The sequence below is a fragment of the Salmo salar genome, chromosome 18 (genome assembly GCF_965601325.2).
Source record: "Salmo salar chromosome 18, fSalSal1, whole genome shotgun sequence".
NCBI classification, from domain to species: domain Eukaryota; kingdom Metazoa; phylum Chordata; class Actinopteri; order Salmoniformes; family Salmonidae; genus Salmo; species Salmo salar.
The window spans coordinates 23,581,557-23,601,903 of record NC_138308.1 but is presented as its reverse complement, the minus strand read 5'-3'; the positions used below and the strand labels follow the sequence as shown (position 1 = coordinate 23,601,903).

The 20,347-nt window shown below is 43.5% G+C and overlaps 1 protein-coding gene across 7 annotated transcripts in view; it reads left to right on the top strand.

The window, feature by feature from the left end:
* The window catches only part of ccser2a (coiled-coil serine-rich protein 2a), a 76,446-nt gene extending 60,660 nt beyond the window's left edge, over nucleotides 1-15,786 (top strand). For 2 of the 7 annotated variants that reach the window (XM_045700876.2, XM_082964797.1), the window contains exons 8-11: nucleotides 1,583-1,645; nucleotides 1,727-1,819; nucleotides 2,735-2,860; nucleotides 12,403-15,786. In XM_045700876.2, coding sequence (XP_045556832.1) covers nucleotides 1,583-1,645; nucleotides 1,727-1,819; nucleotides 2,735-2,860; nucleotides 12,403-13,122 — 1,002 coding nt within the window. In that variant the 3' untranslated portion in view covers nucleotides 13,123-15,786. Of the gene's footprint in view, nucleotides 1-1,582; nucleotides 1,646-1,726; nucleotides 1,820-2,734; nucleotides 2,861-7,858; nucleotides 7,944-8,765; nucleotides 8,806-12,402 lie in introns of all 7 variants that reach the window. The other 5 variants (XM_082964801.1, XM_082964799.1, XM_082964802.1 and 2 more) reach the window with 5 other exon arrangements.
* The last annotated feature ends 4,561 nt before the right edge of the window (nucleotides 15,787-20,347 follow it).

Genomic DNA, 20,347 nt, shown 5'->3' with positions numbered 1-20,347 from the left:
ATTTTCAATACAATTCCAATCTAATCACTTAGTTGATTTGAGCTATTTACTGACTAAGCAAGTGGAAATCACATCTTGTCACTTGCGTCAGCTCCTTTCAGAATCAAATAGATTTAGCGCCCAATAAAATGTCACTTGATTAGGATAACTATGATGTCAGGTTAGAGTTTTGAATTTGCCAGATGGAAGCTGCACATGTTTTATTAAGCAGTATCTTTATAGGAGTTTATCACACATCAAAACATCCAGGTGAAAGAAGGCTTCTTAAGTTTGAAGGCAGTTGAGATCTGCACTGCCACATACCAGTCACAGTGACCCTTTAGGCCTGTGTAGCAGAGATGCACTGGTTTAATCCATTTTGTGATGTAGAAAATAGCTGCTGGCTTTACTGTGAATGCCATGTCTCATGCCCATGTCTTGAGAGTGAGCAACAGTTAAGCTGTGGCACAGGGTTTTATTCTGTGCGTCAGTCATCTCTTTTTACCTGTTATTACTCCTGGAGCCAATCCTCCTCCCTTGTGGGTACCTGTGGTTCCTAATCACTTAATAGATCTGTCACATGAAGCATTCCGTTCAACAGAGACACACACACAAACACACAGAGCCAGTGATGTGATGTGTGAGACAGTTAATCAATGGTGTACAGCTTTTGACGGTACAGCGTCTCTGTCTGGCCCTGTAGGACCCCATTATCTATGTTAGTGTCAGGCTGGGTGATATTGGCTTTGCCCTCACAGCCCTCAGCACATTACATTCCTCCAAAACAAGTCAACTGTGCCCAAAGAGGGTCTGTGACATGACAAAGCACCACACAGCCACTCTCTGTGATAGTCATTTGATTTGCTTGTCAGAGCGGAGAATATGTTAATTATCTCCAAAAAGGAACATCTTTCATTGGGTACAAAGTGATGTGTATAAATGTGCGTTATTTATACCCATGTTTGATTAATGTTAATTTCACCTCTGACTAAAATGTAGAGATCGTAGCAAATGGCAACAGTGTAACGCCCCTTGCGGGTCTCCCAGCATGTAGGCAGACCTGCTAACCACTACTCCAATAAGGGTTAACCTGTTTGGGGGGGGGGGGGGGGGGGATTATAACAGGCCTACCTAGGCAAGGTTCGTTACACTAAGTAATGCTGTTGAATATAGTCATCTAATTGCTAAATGACAAAAATGTCTAATTGAGAAAGTCTGAAAGTATATCTGTCTGTTTGTCTGTATTTAGCAGGGTCTTTTGGCCTTGGGCACCATTAGATGTTCTCTTCTTAATTATCTTTCTTTGGAGCCGTGATGATGTGCTGTGGGCAGCAGCTGTAAAATGACGCTCTACTTTAATCATAATTGATCTCTCTGAGCTACAAGCAACAGGCTTTATCAGTGTACCCAGCTGGCTATAGGCTAGCTAGAGCAAGGCCTGGCTACAGAAGACATTACAGAAGAGGTGCCAAACTTAGTAGCAATTAGTAGTATCATTATAATCAACTGTCAATATCCATACAGCTAGTCATGCTGTCTGCCCCATGTAGTATATTTCAGAATACTGAAAGGTATGTGTCGTGTGTGTACTTTGTGTTTGTAGATGGAGGATGGAGGCCCAGAGGTTGTGAAGGAGGATGAGGAGGATAACAGCACAACCATACAGGTACAGTCAGCCACATCCGGGAACCAAGACAAGTAGCATCGTTAGCCGTGTTCAGAATGAACCACTGTGTATGTGTTCCAGATGGAGGAGCTAATGAAGGAGGTGCGGGAGCTCAGGGAGGAGCTGAGGGATAAGGACAGGACAATCACGCAGCTCACACGACAGCAGCAGGTGGTGAGTCTCCAGGAGGGGTCAGTGAGACAACGGCAGTCACTCTCTGCCAGTGCGTTCTCCTCCATCATAATGCAGCACATTACACCTGGGAGTGTGTTTCTACAAATCCCATAGTCAAGACACCGACATACTAATCTCAGCTATGTTTGCTTTCACATGGATCCATCAGTGTTATGACGTTCATTAGTGTCCAGGGCCTAGTGGGCTCGTTAGGTAAACAACCAGGCCGTCCACTGACATTATTCAAATTCCCCATGTAGAGCAATAGCAAATGTCAGAGCAACGTAAGGTACAGTAATAGCAAATGTCAGAGCAACATCAGTGTTCCAACCGCTCTAGTTCTCCCAATTAGGGGGGAGAGGGAGAGGGAGGGAGATATAATAAGAATAATAATTCATTACTATGGAGAGAAATAGTAAGGGAGTTACTGATTGAATAGTAGATGAGAGAAAGAATAATGGAGAGAATGATATAATTAGCCAAATGGGGAGAAAGAAATGGTGAATGCTCTGTGGGTTGAGCTGCTAGGAGTTCATGCAGATGTTCTGTTTTACTCATTAGCAAAGGGTGGTTGGTGTTGTTTTTATTGAACTGTGAGGAGAGAGACAGACGTGGGTATGTTGCATTTTAATGTAGCTCAGCTTCATTGATTATACGAAGTTACCAATTGGATTGAATTTGAACCTCCCCTCATCTGACCTTGGTGCTCCTGGAATGAATACATTCTTTAACGGCAAACTGTGAATTAGCAACTGATCCACTGCTATAGTCTAAAGTTGAAAACCCACTGGGAATGACCTCCATAGTATTAGAGTTAATAGGGTCTAGTAGTTTCTGAATAGCAACTCACTTTAGTAGATCAGTTGTTATTGTATTTTCCTGATACTTTAGTGGTAACTCTCTCTCCTGCCCCAGTCTGCCCATGCTGACCAGCCTGGGAGCTGTCACTGTCACCAGAGGGCACCGTCGCTCGAGGACAGACAGACGCACCAAGACAAGGCCACACAGACCCCCTGGAGAGGACAAGGAAACAGCCATGCCGTGAGTACACCTGTATAATATATACCTGGAGAATGGAGGCCCACATCCAGTCTCATCTGTCCACTGCTAGTCAGTCATCAAGTCAGTCCATCACCTATAGTCCCCTTCCTCACTCCCTATCCTCCCATTCAACTTACTCACTGGTACTACACCTCCAGATCCCCCACCCCATCACCATTGTCCTAAATGGTGGAACCACTTAATGGATAGTGAGACTGTCTGTGTTTGAGACAAGCCGTCACCCCTCAGCCATCTACACACAAGGCAGGTGTAGTTACTCCCTCTTTTATCTTTCTACCTCTGTATGTGTCATTCTCACTTATTCTTTCCCTATTTAATTATTCTTGTTGTCTCTCACTCACTCATTCACTCACACACTCTCTCGCTCCACAGACCGTTCAAAGGGAGTTGGAGCAGGTGGAACATTGGCCCAATATTTGACCTCTGAAGGTCTAAGGGCGTTTCATAGTGCCATCGTGTGAGATAAGTCAGGCTTCAATGACTGTACCTGCTAGCAACATGTGTCCCACATCCGAAGATACATCCATAATCTGTAGACTGTTCTGATTGGAGAATCACCATTGGCATCACATTCCATGTTGTATCCTCACTTTGCGTGGACACTGGTCTGTGTTTCACACCTGTTTGTCTACCTAATCAGTCTCGCGGTAGAGGAAATGTGTGCGTGCAAAACCAGAACAAAACATTGGCATCCATATTAGATTTTGATTTGAGGAGGGGTGTGCATCTAAAAACTGGGTTTAATAGTTTCTTGTTCACTGCTCGGCGACACAAATGGCGATTCTCCTATCAGAACAGTCTACAGATTATGGATGTATCTTCGGATGTGGGACACATGTTGCTAGCAGGTACAGTCATTGAAGCATGACTTATCTCACACGATGTCACTATGAAACGCCCTTAGACATCATCTTATTCATGAAATAATGAATCAGAGGTCAAATATCTTCTCTGATCCTAATTACTACCGATACTGTTGTTGTGTGACATCCTGGTGCTTGCCTGCTAGTCTCTGAGGTTTACCCAATAACACTACTCAGAGGGAGGTGTCTGATGATCAGGATGTTGTCAGGGTTTTCACGTCTGATCTCTTATGGAACGGGAGGCTTCTACAGACCACACTTTGATAGATTTAACGTAGTCCACTTTAACTTCAGAAGATTTAACGTAGTCCACTTTAACTTCAGAAGATATGAATGGTACTCATGTTATCAGATATAACTCCCTATGGCTTAATTGATACACTGTTAATGCAATGCTGTGATTTGAGAGCGATAGAGAGAGATCGAGAGAGTGCGCATGCGTGCCTGGAGGTTCAGGATTGATAGAGGACAGGAGAAGAGGTCTCTGAACAAAGGGCTTAGACAACAGGGGAATACTGAACGGCCTCATTAATAACGTGGAAAATCAAACAGGCAGGAAGAATTATAGAATGCAAAACCTTGTTTCGTCACACCAAGACAAAAGGCTAATTACCGTCTTGTCTCTCCTCCTCAAACTTTTCTATTTTCTTTTTTTCCTTCTCTCTCCTTTCCCCTCCCTCCCTTTCTATCATTATCGAAGTGGTAATTAGACACAATGCTCTTGTCATCCTGTCAGCAGGAGGGAGAGAGGTAGAGAGAGAGAGAGACCCCAGAGATTCCATACTCACCACCCTGCCCCAAGCTACCACCAGAACGCTGCTGCTTTGTAAATCAACTTCATATTATCGGACAGGTGCAAATTTAATTGCCAGAACTACCGAAGTAAACATTTGTGTGCAGACCTGGGTTGTAGCGCTTCTCTTGGTGCTGTCCTCAGTCTAGCGAAATACTTTATGTAGTGGATGATACAAGGTACCTCAGGACACTGCTAGCAGAACTGCTAATGCCTTGATCATTTGTAATGAGCAATGACACCATGCTCCACAAATAAGGCCTCAGACCAGTTTGTAAGATGAAAAGGGAAGTGAACACTTTACTAGTATAACTGCTTGTGCTTGGCTTCACCATGAACAAATCAACAGCAGTATGCACACCTTATTAATTCTTCACACTGACATGTTAGGCCAAGACACTGTTAGCATGCTAATGACATCATGATGAAAGACCATCTAATAACGGGTCCATCTACTTGTGTGCCTGAGGCCCAGACAAAATCAGTGGACATGTGTGGCAGAACATGGCTAATGAACTGAATGTTTTCTTCTCACAATTTGAATCAGACAAGGTGCAACTAATGAGTGTCATTACAAATGTTTGAGAGGATTATTGTTAAATAGGTTGATGATTTGAAATTGTTCAGGGGATGTAATACACACGAAAGCCCAGGCCCAGACAAAATAGTGTTAAAGTACTGTGCTGAACAATTATCTGGTGTTTTTACAATTTCCAATCCTCCCTCGTCCAGCAACACGTGCCAACGTTGTGGAAAAACTCAACAATTATACCCATTCCTAAAGAATCTAATCCCTCTGTGCTGAATGACATCCTTGCCTTGACATCCTTAGTAATGAAATGATTTGCGGAAATTGTGAAAAGCCATATCCTCGACCTTTAGTCCATCAGCCCAGCAGAGGAGTTGATGATGCCGTTCTTACGCTCCTCGACATGGTCTATAGACATCTAGAGGGCCACAAATCCCATGTCTGAGTTCTGTTTGTTGACTTTTCTTCTACCTTTAACACAATCCAGCCGTACATTCTGGCACAGAGACTCACTCGTAAGGGACTTCTCCTTAGATGGGGTGGGGGGTTGGACTTCCTGAGCCAGAGGTCAAGGTGGGTCCCCGTGTATCAGACCAACGCACCACCAAGACAGGCTCCCCACAGGGATGTATTTTGTCCCCACTCCTGTACATCTTGTACAGCAAGTATTCACTTTTTAAAAACTTTTTGTATTGTTTGTTGGTTTGGCAATGCCACTGTCAGACAGAAAATATGCTGAGAAGGATTATTACCCCAGTAAGCAAGGTATTTGGAGTCAAACAGACAGGCCTGGATGAGATCTTTAAGGTCAGGGCCCTCAGCAAGGCTCACAAAATCCTTTTAGACCCAAACTACCCCCTGTACCTGGACTTTGAACTACTCCCCTCTGGGTGCAGGTATAGGACACCCCCGGCATGAAAAACACAACTGGACAATCATTTGTGTCAGGTGTAATGTGCCTTGTTAACAGCTCTGGTTAATGTTTCGATCTTATCCACCCAGTAAGGTCAGCAGGCTGGTCTTTTTTCATCGACATACACTGTATGTAACTGTTATGAATTTTTTATTGTCAATTTGTATTTAAACACCACTTTAAGCGTGTACATGATACTGCAACAACATTTCACTGGGACAATAAAGTCAGTAAAGTAAAAGTGTTCCCCCTGAACTGTCAGACATGGGAAGTAGCTACGTCTTCACAGCAGAATGTTAGATGAAGATGGGAAAGCTCTCCCTGAGCTGCAGACAGCCCAATAAAAATGCCAGTCACTGTCAGCTCTAGGCTAGCCCAGGCCCTCTTTCCCATTTCAAACTTTCCTTTCTGCAAATGAAGCTGTGGCAGGTGGCCATGCAGAAGGGTCCTGCTGTAATTGTGTTGTACAAGAATGACGGGGAGGAGGTTGATCAGAAACCTCATTTCTCATCCACTTCCCTAACCGTAGGGGTCTTTGAAATAGCGCGGGGCCCCCCAGGGAGTCCAATCTCTTTCACCCTAGATGCATATATGTCCCTCTCGGCTTGAGGAGATTTGGGCAATTTAAGAGCCGGCCCCAGGAGAACCTGTTGACTGTCATCTCTGGTTAACGTAGAGCCTGCGGCCGCCCCTCCACTCCTCTTTTACCCAGAATGCTTTTATGTTTATGCCCAGTTTGGGACTCTTCAGGTGGGATTGGGGTGGTTATTGAGGACAGGCATTCGCCCTCACACACAGACAAACATTCTGTCTGATTATTCAGTGCTAAATGTTATAGACTGTGGGAAAGAGAGCGAGTGAGAGAGACTGCGATTGAAAATAAAGGAAGTAGCTATTGGAGAGAGGTTCACATAAGTACAACATGCATTTTAACTTGTATGCCTTTCAAAAGTGTTATGTTTTTGCATTGACATCCTAGAGCAGGGAAACAGAGAGTGAGGATGTAAGAGAATGAGACAAATAACAGACAGAGAGCAATGTGGTGTTGGTGGGAGGAACAGTGGGGTACAATTGATTTCGGCTACTTGCTGTCTGCTGACTGACATTGATGTCTGTCCCTGGCTGCAGAGTGAAATGGAGAGATTGGGTTGATAACCCTTCCTTCTTCCTCCCTGCACCCCTTCACCTGGAAATGAGAAGTCAAATTAAGCACTAGTTCTGTGACAGGCTGGCTGGCTTTACCTTTCTTACTTTTGTAGATGGTCTTTACAAAGTCGAAACGTCATCCCACTAACGTTAGCATGTTAACAGGGTGTGTTTTTTCATGCTCGTCGACGTCATGCTTCCTACTCACACAATGGCTCATAACATGGCTGGATGTCTTGTGGAGAAAACAGTGTGTGTCTGTCAGTGTCAGTTTCAGTCAGTGTGTGTGTCTGTCAGTGTGTGTCAGTCAGTGTGTGTGTGTGTGTGTGTGTGTGTGTGTGTGTGTGTGTGTGTGTGTGTGTGTGTGTGTGTGTGTGTGTGTGTGTGTGTGTGTGTGTCAGTCAGTGTGTGTGTGTGTGTGTGTGTGTGTCAGTCAGTGTGTGTGTGTGTGTGTGTGTGTGTCAGTTTCAGTCAGTGTTTCAGTTTCAGTCGGTGTGTGTCAGTCATTGTCTGTATGTGTGTGTCAGTCAGTGTTTGTCTGTCTGTCTGTCTGTCTGTCTGTCTGTCTGTCTGTCTGTCTGTCTGTCTGTCTGTCTGTCTGTCTGTCTGTCTGTCTGTCTGTCTGTCTGTCTGTCTGTCTGTCTGTCTGTCTGTCTGTCTGTCTGTCTGTGTCAGTCTGTGTGTGTGTGTGTGTCAGTGTATGTCACGCCTCCTTTGTCTTTTCTCTGTGCAGGGTGTGCCGCCCGCCCCCTTCCTCTCCCCCTGGCAGAGCCAGTACCAGGGGCCGCCCCGCACCAGCATGCCCAAGCGCAGACAGAGTGAGTCACTAACCCAACCCCCCCTGACCCTCTCACTTACCCTTCTGTCTCCTTCTCTGCTCCCCTCAATTATCCGGTGTCTCTGCCCCCCTTGACATGTCTCTCTCTATCATTACTTTCTTCCTTTAATATGATCTACCCATTAACACTTGAATTCAGTTAGGAGGGTGAGTGATGTTCAGTCACCTGTGTGTTTGGGGAAATCAGTTGGTAGCAAGGTTGAGTGAGCAAACGCAGCGGGTAGTTTTAGTAAATTGACTTGGATTGTTATCAGACACCCTAGTGTAAAGGAACAAGACTAGCTAATGCTTGGATGAGTTCAGTGACAGAGAGTCAAGACTCCGAAGGAGGGTGCATTTCCACAACCCGGGGCAGTCTATTGGCTGCTCTTGTATTAGGATTGACAAACATAATGTGGCAATCCCGCTGTCAATCAAAGGGGTGCATTGACAGAGTTATGAGTCCACACACATGATGTTATCCTGCGTTTAAACGAGGGACGCAAAAACCGTTATACCAGTCGGCATAGCGGGACAAGAAAGCAAGAAAGACAGCGACGGCAAAAGCAAACGAGCACGATGGAATGCGTTGCTGTGGTGATTTCAGTAAACAAACAGTGCAAATCAACAACCGATAGAAAACAACGCTACGGCAAAAGTTTTCATATTTGAACTCACTCACTCACTCACTCACTCACTCACTCACTCACTCACTCACTCACTCACTCACTCACTCACTCACTCACTCACTCACTCACTCTCTGGGAATACCTTGTCAATGTTCTTTCTCTCCCTCTGCCTCTCCCATAATGCCTTTGGCAAGGAATGGAGCACCTTGTGCATTACATCACTGACAAAGCGTGGTACAGTAACCGTCTAACCATCACCCTGGGCCCTGCACTCTGGCGTAGCATGACGTGGCACAATGAAAGCATGCCAGTGTTGATGTGCATCTGCATGCCTTGGGTTGAGTTTGGAGTCTACCTTGTCTTCCTGCTGGGCCTGCATTGCTCTGTTAAATTATAATGCATGCATCAATAAACATCTACTGTATTTTTAAATTGGCTCCTGAACAAGGCCACATGTATTTGAAGCCCCATTATCGCTGTTGTCAGCCATCGCTATCCCACTATGTAATCAGAAACAGTTTAGCTAAGCCAGCAGTCAACAAATGAAAGCAATCAGTCTTCTCTCCCCCTGTATCATTGGCTCTAATCTGAGCAGTGTAATGTAGACAAAATTGAAATTGCCACTATTTCGCAGCAACCAATATATGATTGTGCACTAAACTAGAGCTGAAATAGATAATGATCATCATTGGCAATATTCAGAGGGTTATAATAGGGGGATTTCCAGGGAGCTAAATTAGAATAATTCTTCAATTACACAATATCTAGGTCCTTCTGCAGTCATTATGCTTAAATCACTGTAGTTTTATTGACACAGTGGGATGGGGTTGTTGAGATTGGTTTGATAGCCTGGGCAGATCCTTGTAAATGGTGTTATAAAGGGATGTCCTATTGTACTTCATAGACAGTCCACTCAAAATCACAGATGTAGAACCTCTTATTTATACACTGGCCACTCCTGTGAGATAGAAAACTGTTCATTCCATTTCTCCTTTAATTACACATTTCTGCTTTAGATTTCAATATGGTGTGCTATTTTTTCATACATACAATACATCACCAAAAATATGTGGACACCCCTTCAAATTAGTGGATTTGGCTATTTCAGCCAAACCTGTTGCTGACAGGTGTATAAAATTCGAGCACACCGACATGCAATCTCCATAGACAAACATTGGCAGTAGAATGGCCTGTACTGAAGAGCTCAGTGACTTTCAACGTGGCACCGTCATAGGATGCCACCTTTCCAACAAGTCAGTTCGTAAATTTTTTGCCCTGCTAGAGCTGCCCCGGTCAACTGTAAGTGCTGTTATGTTGAAGTGGAAACGTCTAAGAGCAACCATGGATCAGCCGCGAAGTGGTAGGCCACACAAGCTCACAGAACGGGCCCTTTAGAGTTCTGAATCGCGTAGCACGTAAAAATCATCTGTTCTCGGTTGCAACACTCACTACCGGGTTCCAAACTGCCTCTGGAAGCAACGTCAGCACAGGAACTGTTTCGTCAGGAGCTTCATGAAATGGGTTTCCATGGCCGAGCAGCCTAAGATCACCACGCGCAATGCCAAGCGTTGGCTGGAGTGGTGTAAAGCCATTGGACTCTGGAGCAGTGGAAACGTGTTCTCTGGAGTGATGAATCACACTTCACCATCTGGCAGTCTGACGGACGAATCTAGGTTTGGTGATGCCAGGAGAACGCTACCTTCCCCAATGTCTAGTGGCAACTGTAAAGTTTGGTGGAGGAGGAATAATGGTCTGGGGCTGTTTTTCATGGTTCGGGCTTGGCCCCTTAGTTCCAGTGAAGGGAAATCTTAACGCTACAGCATACAATGACATTGTAGATGATTCTGTGCTTCCAACTTTGTGGCAACAGTTTGGGGAAGGCCCTTTCCTGTTTCAGCATGACAATGCCCCCATGCACAAAGCGAGGTCCATACAGAACTGGTTTGTCGAAGGTCGGTGTGGAAGAACTTGACTGGCCTGCACAGAGCCCTGACCTCAACCCCATGGAACACCTTTGGGATAAATTGGAACGCTGACTGCGAGACAGGCCTAATCGCCCAACATATGTGCCCGACCTCACTAATGTTCTTGTGGCTGAATGGAAGCAAGTCCCCACAGCAATGCTCCAACATCTAGTGGAAAGCTTTCCCAGAAGAGTGGAGGCTGTTATAGCAGTAAAGGGGGGACCAACTCCATATTAATGCTCAAGATTTTGGAATGAGATGTTCGACAAGCAGGTGTCCACATACTTTTGGTGATGTAATGTATTTTGTTACATTCGTTCTTTTTGGTGGTTGTGCTTGTCAATGTCTAGAATGTTATCAAAAATGAATTGCAGGCAGGAGGCATATAGTGGGTACTCATGGTAATCTAATAAAAAGCATAATCACCATAGACAATCATGATGTTTACAATATCTGATTGGTGTAGTATGGGAGATGACCACCAGGTGGAGCTGTGGGCCTAATCATCCCATTGCCTCTGTCAGGTTACTGCTGGAACAGATGCCTCCCTGGTCTCCTCTTGGATGTTTGAGGCAGACTGCCTTGGCCAGACCAGGGCCATCATAAGTATGTTCCCTTTGGCTTAGGAGGGATTCACACAAAGCAGGGTTGGGCTCAATTCAGTTTGAAGGCAGTCAATTCAGGAAGTAAACTAATAATACAATTCAATAATCGGAAAAGGATACTTCTTTTCAATGACTTCTCAATAAACTGAAAACTAGAAGCACATTTATTTTTTCTGATTTTAAATTCAAATCACTTCCTGAATTGACTGCCATCCCAGCCCGACCCTGTCACAGGGCCCTGGAGCACAACTAATGTACTGACTCATGCTTCATCATTAAGATGGCAGCCTCCTAACGATTGGTAGGATTTAGGAGGATGATCATCACAAGATATGTCCCTTTTTATTGACTGCAGGTTCACAGACAATAAAGGACTAGAAAGCATGAACTTGTTAAGGACTAGGATCAGAGGAGGCTGGTGGAAGGAGCTATAGGAGGACTGGCTCATTGTAATGGCTGGAATGGAATACATGGAACGGTATCAAACATATGGAAACCAATTATTTGGCTCCGTTCCATGTATTCCATTCCAGTCATTACAATGAGCCAGTAGCTCCTCCCACCAGCCACCTTTGACTAGGATGTATATAAGCCCACAGACCAGTTAGTATACCAGTCTGTTTTATGTCTACAGACGTCTGGTTGATGTATGACCCTCAGGCTGTCTGAGAGACACAACCCCGACCATCACATACTCAAGCCTTCATTCTCCTCTCCCTGGATATCACCACAGGGTAAAGACGAGTGGAGTATGGTTGCCCTCAAAACCCTCTAACCATGGCCTTTCCTTGCTCCAGCCTGGTTCTCTCCCGACAGGAGAATAATCTCATACCACATACTAACTGATAGGTCACCCTGAACTCAGGACCCACAGCTAGCAGCCAGCTGTGCTCTTCCCTGACTCTACCCAGTGTTAGATCTGCTGTTTGTCTGATGCACTGGCCTGTGCAAGGTGGGTGGGAGGACCACTGTTTGACTACTGCTACTACTACTCTCACTGATTGTTAGAGAGTACAAACAAGTCCTCAGGGCAAAGAATCTTGGCTCGCTGTCCACAGTCTACAGTGTTCACCCATTTCTAAGGGCAAGTTTTTGTTCCAAGAAAGAATTGAAAAAGTGAATGGGGAAACCTCATCTGGAATTGTAGATGGAAAACATTTACATTGTAAATTAACATCTTCATCAATTATAGACCTTTAAGAAGGATAACTCACTACTGGTAAATTGATAATAATGTGTATGTTTTTGTTTTTCTTCAATAGCTTCAAATACTACAGCCTTCCAGCCCCAGCCACCACGAGCACCTCACCCAGGAAAGACTAGTAAAAACAGCCCTCACCGAGGGCCACAGTGACCCCCAGAGAAGGAGGAGCAGGGGAGATGGGTCCCCTTGCACAGACTCTGACCGCCCTGCTAGAAGCCCGGCCAGGGGTGTCGACACTCCCCCAGTGCCCAATCCAGACAAGTTGAGCGTGCTGCTCAGCACCCAGCTCAACATCAATGACAGAGAAGGGCCTGGGACCAACCCCAGCCCTACCCAGGGGCTCCCTGCAGCCAGCAGCCCAGCAACAGGAGCGCTGTCCAGGCCAGACGAGGGGCAGCGAGCCTCTCCAGAGGGCCCTGGCTGCCCTCGCGTCCTGCAGCGGCCTCGCCTCCACAAGCGCGTGTCTGTCCCAGCTCTGCCTCAGAGGTACGCTAATGGCTCTCTTCTCCGATCAGGCTCTGTAGGACTGCTGGCCAACCACAGGACCAAGCAGCTGCCGCCTCCCTCCAGGGGTCTACCCTGCTTCAATTCTGGTCCCCAGGCAGTGGGCCCCTCCCTGGGCCGCGGTGTGCTTGCTCAGCCCTGCACGCTGGGGGTCAGGAGGGACCTCGGGAGCACCAGCCCTCCTAGTCTGGAAATGCTAGACCTGGGACTGCTCAGAGCTAGAGTCCTGGTTCCCCCCATCCTGTCACGCCTCCCCAAGCCAAAGATCCATTGAAGAGTTCACATCATCAAACATATATACTGTATAACATCTCTCCTCTTCCACAGCCTCATGGTTATGACTGAGATACGTGGAGGGACTGTTTCAAACTGACAAATCTCCTTCATAAAATGTCAAGTTACTTACTTAGCAGCCTTTCATTGCACATAGTCATTATTTTTCTGTGTATGACAAACATTAATATTTTTTATTTGGTAATCTCACACGTGTGTTTTCTTTAAGAACGCCAAGACTGTACAAAATGCTCCGGTCAACTCTACTCACACTCACATGGGTCCTTCTTCTGGAACAGCAGAACATGGTTTGACCATGGTCTTCCATGACCTCAGCAATGTTATATTTCTCCCAGAGGGTAAAAATAGAATGACAGAAAAAAAGCAGAGGGGGGGGGGGGGGAGAAATAAGGAGTGGAGCTTTCTGCTCAAACAGGGAAATGGGTTGAATGAAGAATCATTCAAAGAAAGAGGCTCAAACATAAACACAATTCTCCTGAATAAACCACAGTTGTAGTCCTATTCCACCTCTATGAGTATGTAAGGTGATGTGTGGATGCTCTCCCTTCCCTCTGAGATCAACATCAGTGTTTATTGTATTTTGAGTTTAGGGCTAAGGTCAGTTTGAGGATTTGAGGGTTGTGTTTATCTTCTCTTCAGAATAGTGGTTAACGTTTGGATGCATCCAGACATGGAGAGTGTGTTAAACAGTTTCTGACAGACTATGGCAGCTTCCATGAATGTGGGCTATGGCTGTAAGTTAATGCCTCTGGCACTCTCTGTTTTACAGTACCCATTAATACCATGCGCACATGAAAACACACACACACCAAATACTCTCACCACTTTAGCACTGTCCATAAATTAAAATCACTGTACACAGTAGTGTTGTTTCAAGTAACTTATTATAGTTAGCTAGATGGTCAACTGTCTTGTTTTTTCATTTAGTATAAATCCGACCGACTGAGAGACACACACACTTCTGGAAAGTTCTCATAGGGACATTGATCCATCTGTCCCCTACAGCAAGACAAGATGGGTGCCAGTGTGGTCCTGGGGGACTGAGCTGAGCCCAGGTGATGACAGGACTGTGTGTGTGTGTGTGTGTGTGTGTCTCTGTCTGTTTTGTGGGAGAGAGAATATTTGTGTTTGCCATGGTGAGATGTCCCATGCCATCCGGACCTGTCAGTCAATACTGCTTGGTAATTCCAAACAGAGAAATCAATAGGACCTTGGTTTTTAGTGAGAAGAGAGGATGTGTGTGAGTCTCTAGATACACCAATCTGGCAGTGTTTTCATTGGATGTGTGTGTGTGTGTCAGGTGTACAGTATGTGCCCACAGGCCACAGAAATAAAGCCAGGGAGAAAGGGTAATGCTGTTCTCTCCATCAGCCAATCAATAGCTTTCATCAATAATTCTAAAGCAGGAGTATAACTATCTCGGGGGTCCAACAGGTCGATCTCGAAGGCCGTACTCTGCCATGATGTGCACTAGGCCTAAACAGATAAATCGCTAGCCAAACACATTCGTCTCTTGCTAGGTGTGCACTTGAATTAAAGGGGAATTACACTCAAACATATACTTTATTTGATTTTTTTTCAAGACCTTTACATTTTTATTTTCATGTGATTTATGCATTGACATGGACTCTGAGCATCCAATTTTGTTGTTTTTCGATAAGTAATTGTAATTGTCTGAGTGAAACAACAGAAAAAAGCAAGCAAATAAATGAGTAGCTCGCAGCATTTTTTGAAGTAGATCTCATGTTAGAAAATGCCGGAGACCCCTGAGCTAGCTAAACCAGAACAAAGAGCCCACACTGCAACAAAACAAGCGGAAATAATTAGCCATTTCTAACACGTTCTCTTTAGTAGCAAAACTAGCAAGCCTTTTTTGTCCATTGTGTTAGTTAATGGAACATAGCTGCCTGCCTATCATCATTTGGATATTATACTTTACTTTTTTGTAGCTCTTGTTAAAGATTACATATTTGATGCAATTGTGCAGGTTCAGTTTAGGATATGGTTGTCCACTCTGCTGTTTGGTTGTCTGTCAAGGCTTTGGGCTTACTCTGATCACATTTCTAACAACATGGGGGTTAATTAATAATTGTAAATCTACCTACACTGTTAATGCAACAGGACTACAATTCCCTCCTGTTTTTCCACTACTTACACATAAACCACTAGAAGTTTACACACCAGTTAACTCATTTGTTGATTACTTACTTAGTTACTATAGCATAATTACAACCGTTGTGAGAGGTATTTGTCTATCTTCAATGTTTAACATTTCTTGTTTCTGTATTTCATGTCAAATCACCTATCCACCCATCCTGCTGTAATACATGATCCCATTGCATAATGTGCAATATTGTAAGAAACAACAGCTATATTAACCAATATAGATACTGATATTGAAGCAACGCTATATGCCTAACAGCTGTTGTTTACCTATATGCAAGTGGATTTTTTTTTATTTTTTTTTAAAGCTAATCAGCGATGCACTTTAAATGACAGTTGAGACTGAAGGAACACTAAACTGGAGATTTGTTAAAGATTTGACTGGATTTGTTTTGTGTTTTCCTTTCTCTGTTTGTACTGTACGTCACGTTCTCTCTCCTGGAGGTTGTGTGAGACAGCAATAAAGACTGTATCAAACTTGCCAAGTCTGTTTTGGAGTCATTTACCTCAGGTCAAGCAGTGAAAGATGTCAAGTTGTTGTTGTGCAGGATTGCACTTCTTCATGCTTTAAAGCAGGCAGCATCAAACCCTGTTATTATGGGCAATTGTTGTCTGTTTCATCAACTGATTCAGACCTGACATGCCAGATATATGGATGTCAACTGGCATTCATTAATGTAATACTAGGAGGAAGAGAGAATGAATGATTCTGCAGCCAACTACGTCTGGGAGTGACGGCAACCATAGAGAATTATAGCCCATATTAGCATGGGTACTGTAGCGCCATTTGAATGAACTTCATTGGTTGATCCCTCCTGGTGACCCTGTTGTAGTCCATGTCTAACTGGGTCATCAGGGGGGGATCAGCCAATCGTGAAGAAAATTGACTACAATAAAATTGAGATGGCCTCAATGGCGCTGTTCATGTCACAGATGCTAGTGCTCCCGAGTGGCGCAGAGGTCTAAGGCACTGCGTCTCAGTGCCTAGTTCGATTCCAAGCTGTATCACAACCAGCCGTGATTGGGCGGCGCACAATTGGCCTAGTGTTTGGCTGGGGTAGGCTGTCATTGTAAATAAGAATTTGTTCTTAACTGACTTGTCTAGTTAAATAAAGGTTAAATTAAAAGATAAAGTTGCTAAAATGGCACAGATACAAAGATGAGTCCTCTGGCTCTATGATGGCAACAGATCTATGGTTTTCCTGATGTGTTGTGCCCCTGCTGTATGAGTTTTGTGGATGGAATAAATTGAGATTGTGCTGAAACTACTGTGTCTTGTTTTCTGAATTGTGCTAGTCCTAACTAAGTTGCTCTGGATAAGATTTAGGATTTTTTTAAATTATTTTATTCCCATTAGCTGTAGAAGAAGCAGCAGCTATTCTTCCTGGGGTCCACACAAAACATAGAACATGACAAAATACAGAACTCTAATGGACAGGAACAGCAACACAAATTTTAACTAAGAACACTACGACTAAAGAACAACACGACCAATGATACATTTTAGGTCTTGTGAGCGGAAATTTGACATTTGTGCAACTTCCGGCGCACGTTTATAGAGAACCCTGAGTCTGTAACCTTACAGTTTTCGACAGTAGCCAATAGGCTATTGTGACTGTTTGAGCATAGTGTAGGCCTACCAACCAAACCAATGTAGCAAATCCTATAACATTTTCACATGAAAATAGCTTTGATTTCTATGATATAGCCTATAGGTGGTGTTCAATGTAGGCCTACATGAGACTTAAAAACGTTTTTACATTATGAAGGGCTTGACATTAAGTCATTATTATTTACTTGGTCTGTAACACCATGGGCCAAATAGATTACTGTAAATTGCATTGTATTGTGTTGTATGATGCTAGAAACAACTTTACAAAATATTAATTATTATTACCATACAGAGAATTAGACAATGTAGGCTACCCATCTGCCTATTGGCTTATTTGCATATTCAAAACTGTCTCAAAATACAACAATGCCCCTTTAATTAAGACGTAAGCTTTTTACCTGACTGGCTTTTCAAAGACAGCTTAAAATGTAGCCTCCATGTTTTGTGCTCTTGTAGGAAAAGAGACCCTTAAACTCAGACTTGGATCACACCCACTCCACTAATACTTGCAGTTTGCCACTGATTCCTTCAAACTCATTGTTGAATTTGCGATTTCCAACTTGTATAATGTTTATGGCCAATGAGCCCTGATACGTTTTATCTATAATTTCTCTTTGTTTCTTTTCATATTGAAAAGGACTTGCCAGTAGATTGTCAACTTGATTCATGATGATGACTGCTAGCTTGCTAGCTAAGATTTTGAAAGTATGATGTTGACATGATCAGTCCAATCAAAACTATGGTAGATATAATGTGATTTGACGTCATTTTATCTATGGCCAATGACCTTGAGCCTTTTTGGATGTGCACTTCTAATATAACTCTATGGTAGCACCAAAGGGACTTGAATTTTCGAGCTCTCCCCATAGATTTTGCAGTGACGTAGTGTCCCCATGAGTGACAGAAATCGGAGCCAATCACGGCGCAACTAGAGAACATTACCAATCCCGACACCCTGTATTTTCCAATGGCTGCCCTACAACCACAGAAAGCACTGAGCTAGGCTGAAACACCTGCATTTTGGAGCTGCCTTACTGCCTTACTAAAAAGGGACAATGTTTGCATGCGCCTTTATTAACAAAAAAAAAAGGTTTATACATTGTTTGTTAACTGATATGTGACATGTATTAATTTCAAAATAGCATGCAAAACAGGCACCATTTTTTTATTTAAATAAAGTATTTTTTGTGTGTATATCTTTTTTTAGCTTAACATGTGGGGCTCAAATGAATGCCGTGTCGCCACTGAATATGACTAAAAAACACTACGACTAAACAACACTAGGACTATTTTAAGATGAAAGAGAAAATAAAGAAAAATGAATAATAATAACAATAATGTACGTGGGTGTGTGTGTGTCTGGAGTCTGTGTTGTTTCTTGAGGTCTTGTTTTATCTGGGTTTTGTAAACAGATTTTATTGCTTGCCTGAGTTACCTGGAAGAGAATTCCATATAGTCATTGCTCTATATCAGGGGTATTCAACACTTACCATTTGAGGTTTGGAGTCTGCTGGTTTTCTGTCCTACCTGATAATTAATTGCACACACCTGGTGTCCCGTGTCTAAATCAGTCCCTGATTAGAGGGGAACAATGGAAAGAAACTGTGAAACTGGCTTCAAGGTCCAGACTTGAGTTTGAGGTCTCTATACAGTGCTGTGCGTCTTCCAGTCTCTGTTCTGGACTTGGGGACTGTGAAGAGACCCCTGATTGCATGTCTTGTGGGGTATGTATGTTTTTTTTTTGCTGTGTGTTAACTGGTTGAACAGACAATTAGATACTTTCAGCACGTCACTACTTCTTACAAAGACCAGCAGTGATGCAGTTAATCTCTCCTCAACTCTGAACCAGGAGACTGACATGCATGTTATTGACATTGGCCCTCCATGTACATTTGAGGACCAGACGCGCTGCTAAGAGCATCTGCTAAATGACTAAAATGTTAACATTTTGTAATATTTCACTAACAAACTATAGAATTGTTCCACAGCTGAAAGCTGAATCCTTATGAGCAGAATGCTGACTTCAACATCCCATGTCAGAAGTTGTAGTGATATTCCCTGTAGGTTTGCTAGACGAATGAGAAACCCCACATACTGTAGATAACAGCACAGTTTGTAGAGGTCTTTGGGGTGTCATGGGCCTGTATTGCAGCTAGTTGCCTAGCTTTGAAGCTTTGGGAGAGTTATCAGTCAAAGGAGAGTCTGGAGGATCCAGTCATCTAAGGTGCAATAGGGGGAAGGAAGCGAACAAGAGTCTTTGAAGACACTATCTTTTTGATGCCTCACTTGGCAGGACAGTGTATGAACCCTGACCCCACTATCGCACCAATCACTGTCGCTCTATTGAAAGCTTGGCATAGCCGTGGCAAGTAGGGGTGCTGAAGGTGCTGCAGCACCCCTTGAAAAATCGGAATAAAAAACACAATTCTTAGCTGTGTACATACAGAATGTGCAAGCTTTCATCCTAAAAGTATATATCTGAGTCCACTGTGTACTGAGTTCCAGGTTTTGCAGAAGTCAGGTAAACAAACATCTCCCAGTTGTCTATGGTTGTGTGTTTGAACAAGGAGGATATTCTTGTTTCATATTTCCTCCTCTATGGTTGCTATGTCCAGAAATACAGATTGAGTCCCTGCATCCTTGCTAATCAGCAGTAAATAATCTCTCAGCTACAGAATATCGCCTGTGGAAAATAACATAGTAATCAAAATGAAAGATTTTAGAACAAAATCTCTGTTGATAACATGTAAACTATATTTCGTCTTCAATGTTTATTGAAAACATACAGTACCAGTCAAGTTTGGACACATCTACTCATTCAAGAGTTTTTCTCTATATTTACTATTTTCTACATTTACACCTCCAGGCTGTGTAAGGGCTATTTGACCAAAAGGAGAGTGATGGAGTGCTGCATCAGATGACCTGGCCTCCACAATCACCCGACCTCAAGCCAATTGAGATGGTTTGGGATGAGTTGGACCGCAGAGTGAAGAAAAAACAGCCAACAGGTGCTCAGCATATGTGGGAACTGCCAAGAGTGTGCAAAGCTGCCTTAAAGGCAAAGGGTGGCTACTTTGAAGAATCTCAAATATACCCTTTATTTCGATTTGTTTAACACTTTTTTTGTTATTTCATAGTTTTGATATCTATACTATTATTCTACAATGTAGAAAATACCAAAAATTAAGAAAAACCCTGCAATGAGTAGGTGTGCCCAAACTTTTGACTGGTACTGTAAATAAACTTGCACAATGAGCACATGTCCCTCAAATACATCGTTACAGTTGTTGGTTTGCCAACTACGTGACCTCAAAACAAGACATGGTATCAAGAACAAGATCAAACAAGCTTTAACAAGCCACTTATGATTCACCAAATGGCAGTTTCTTGTAATTGTTGCTAGCTACAGTATCTGGCCATCCAGAACCAT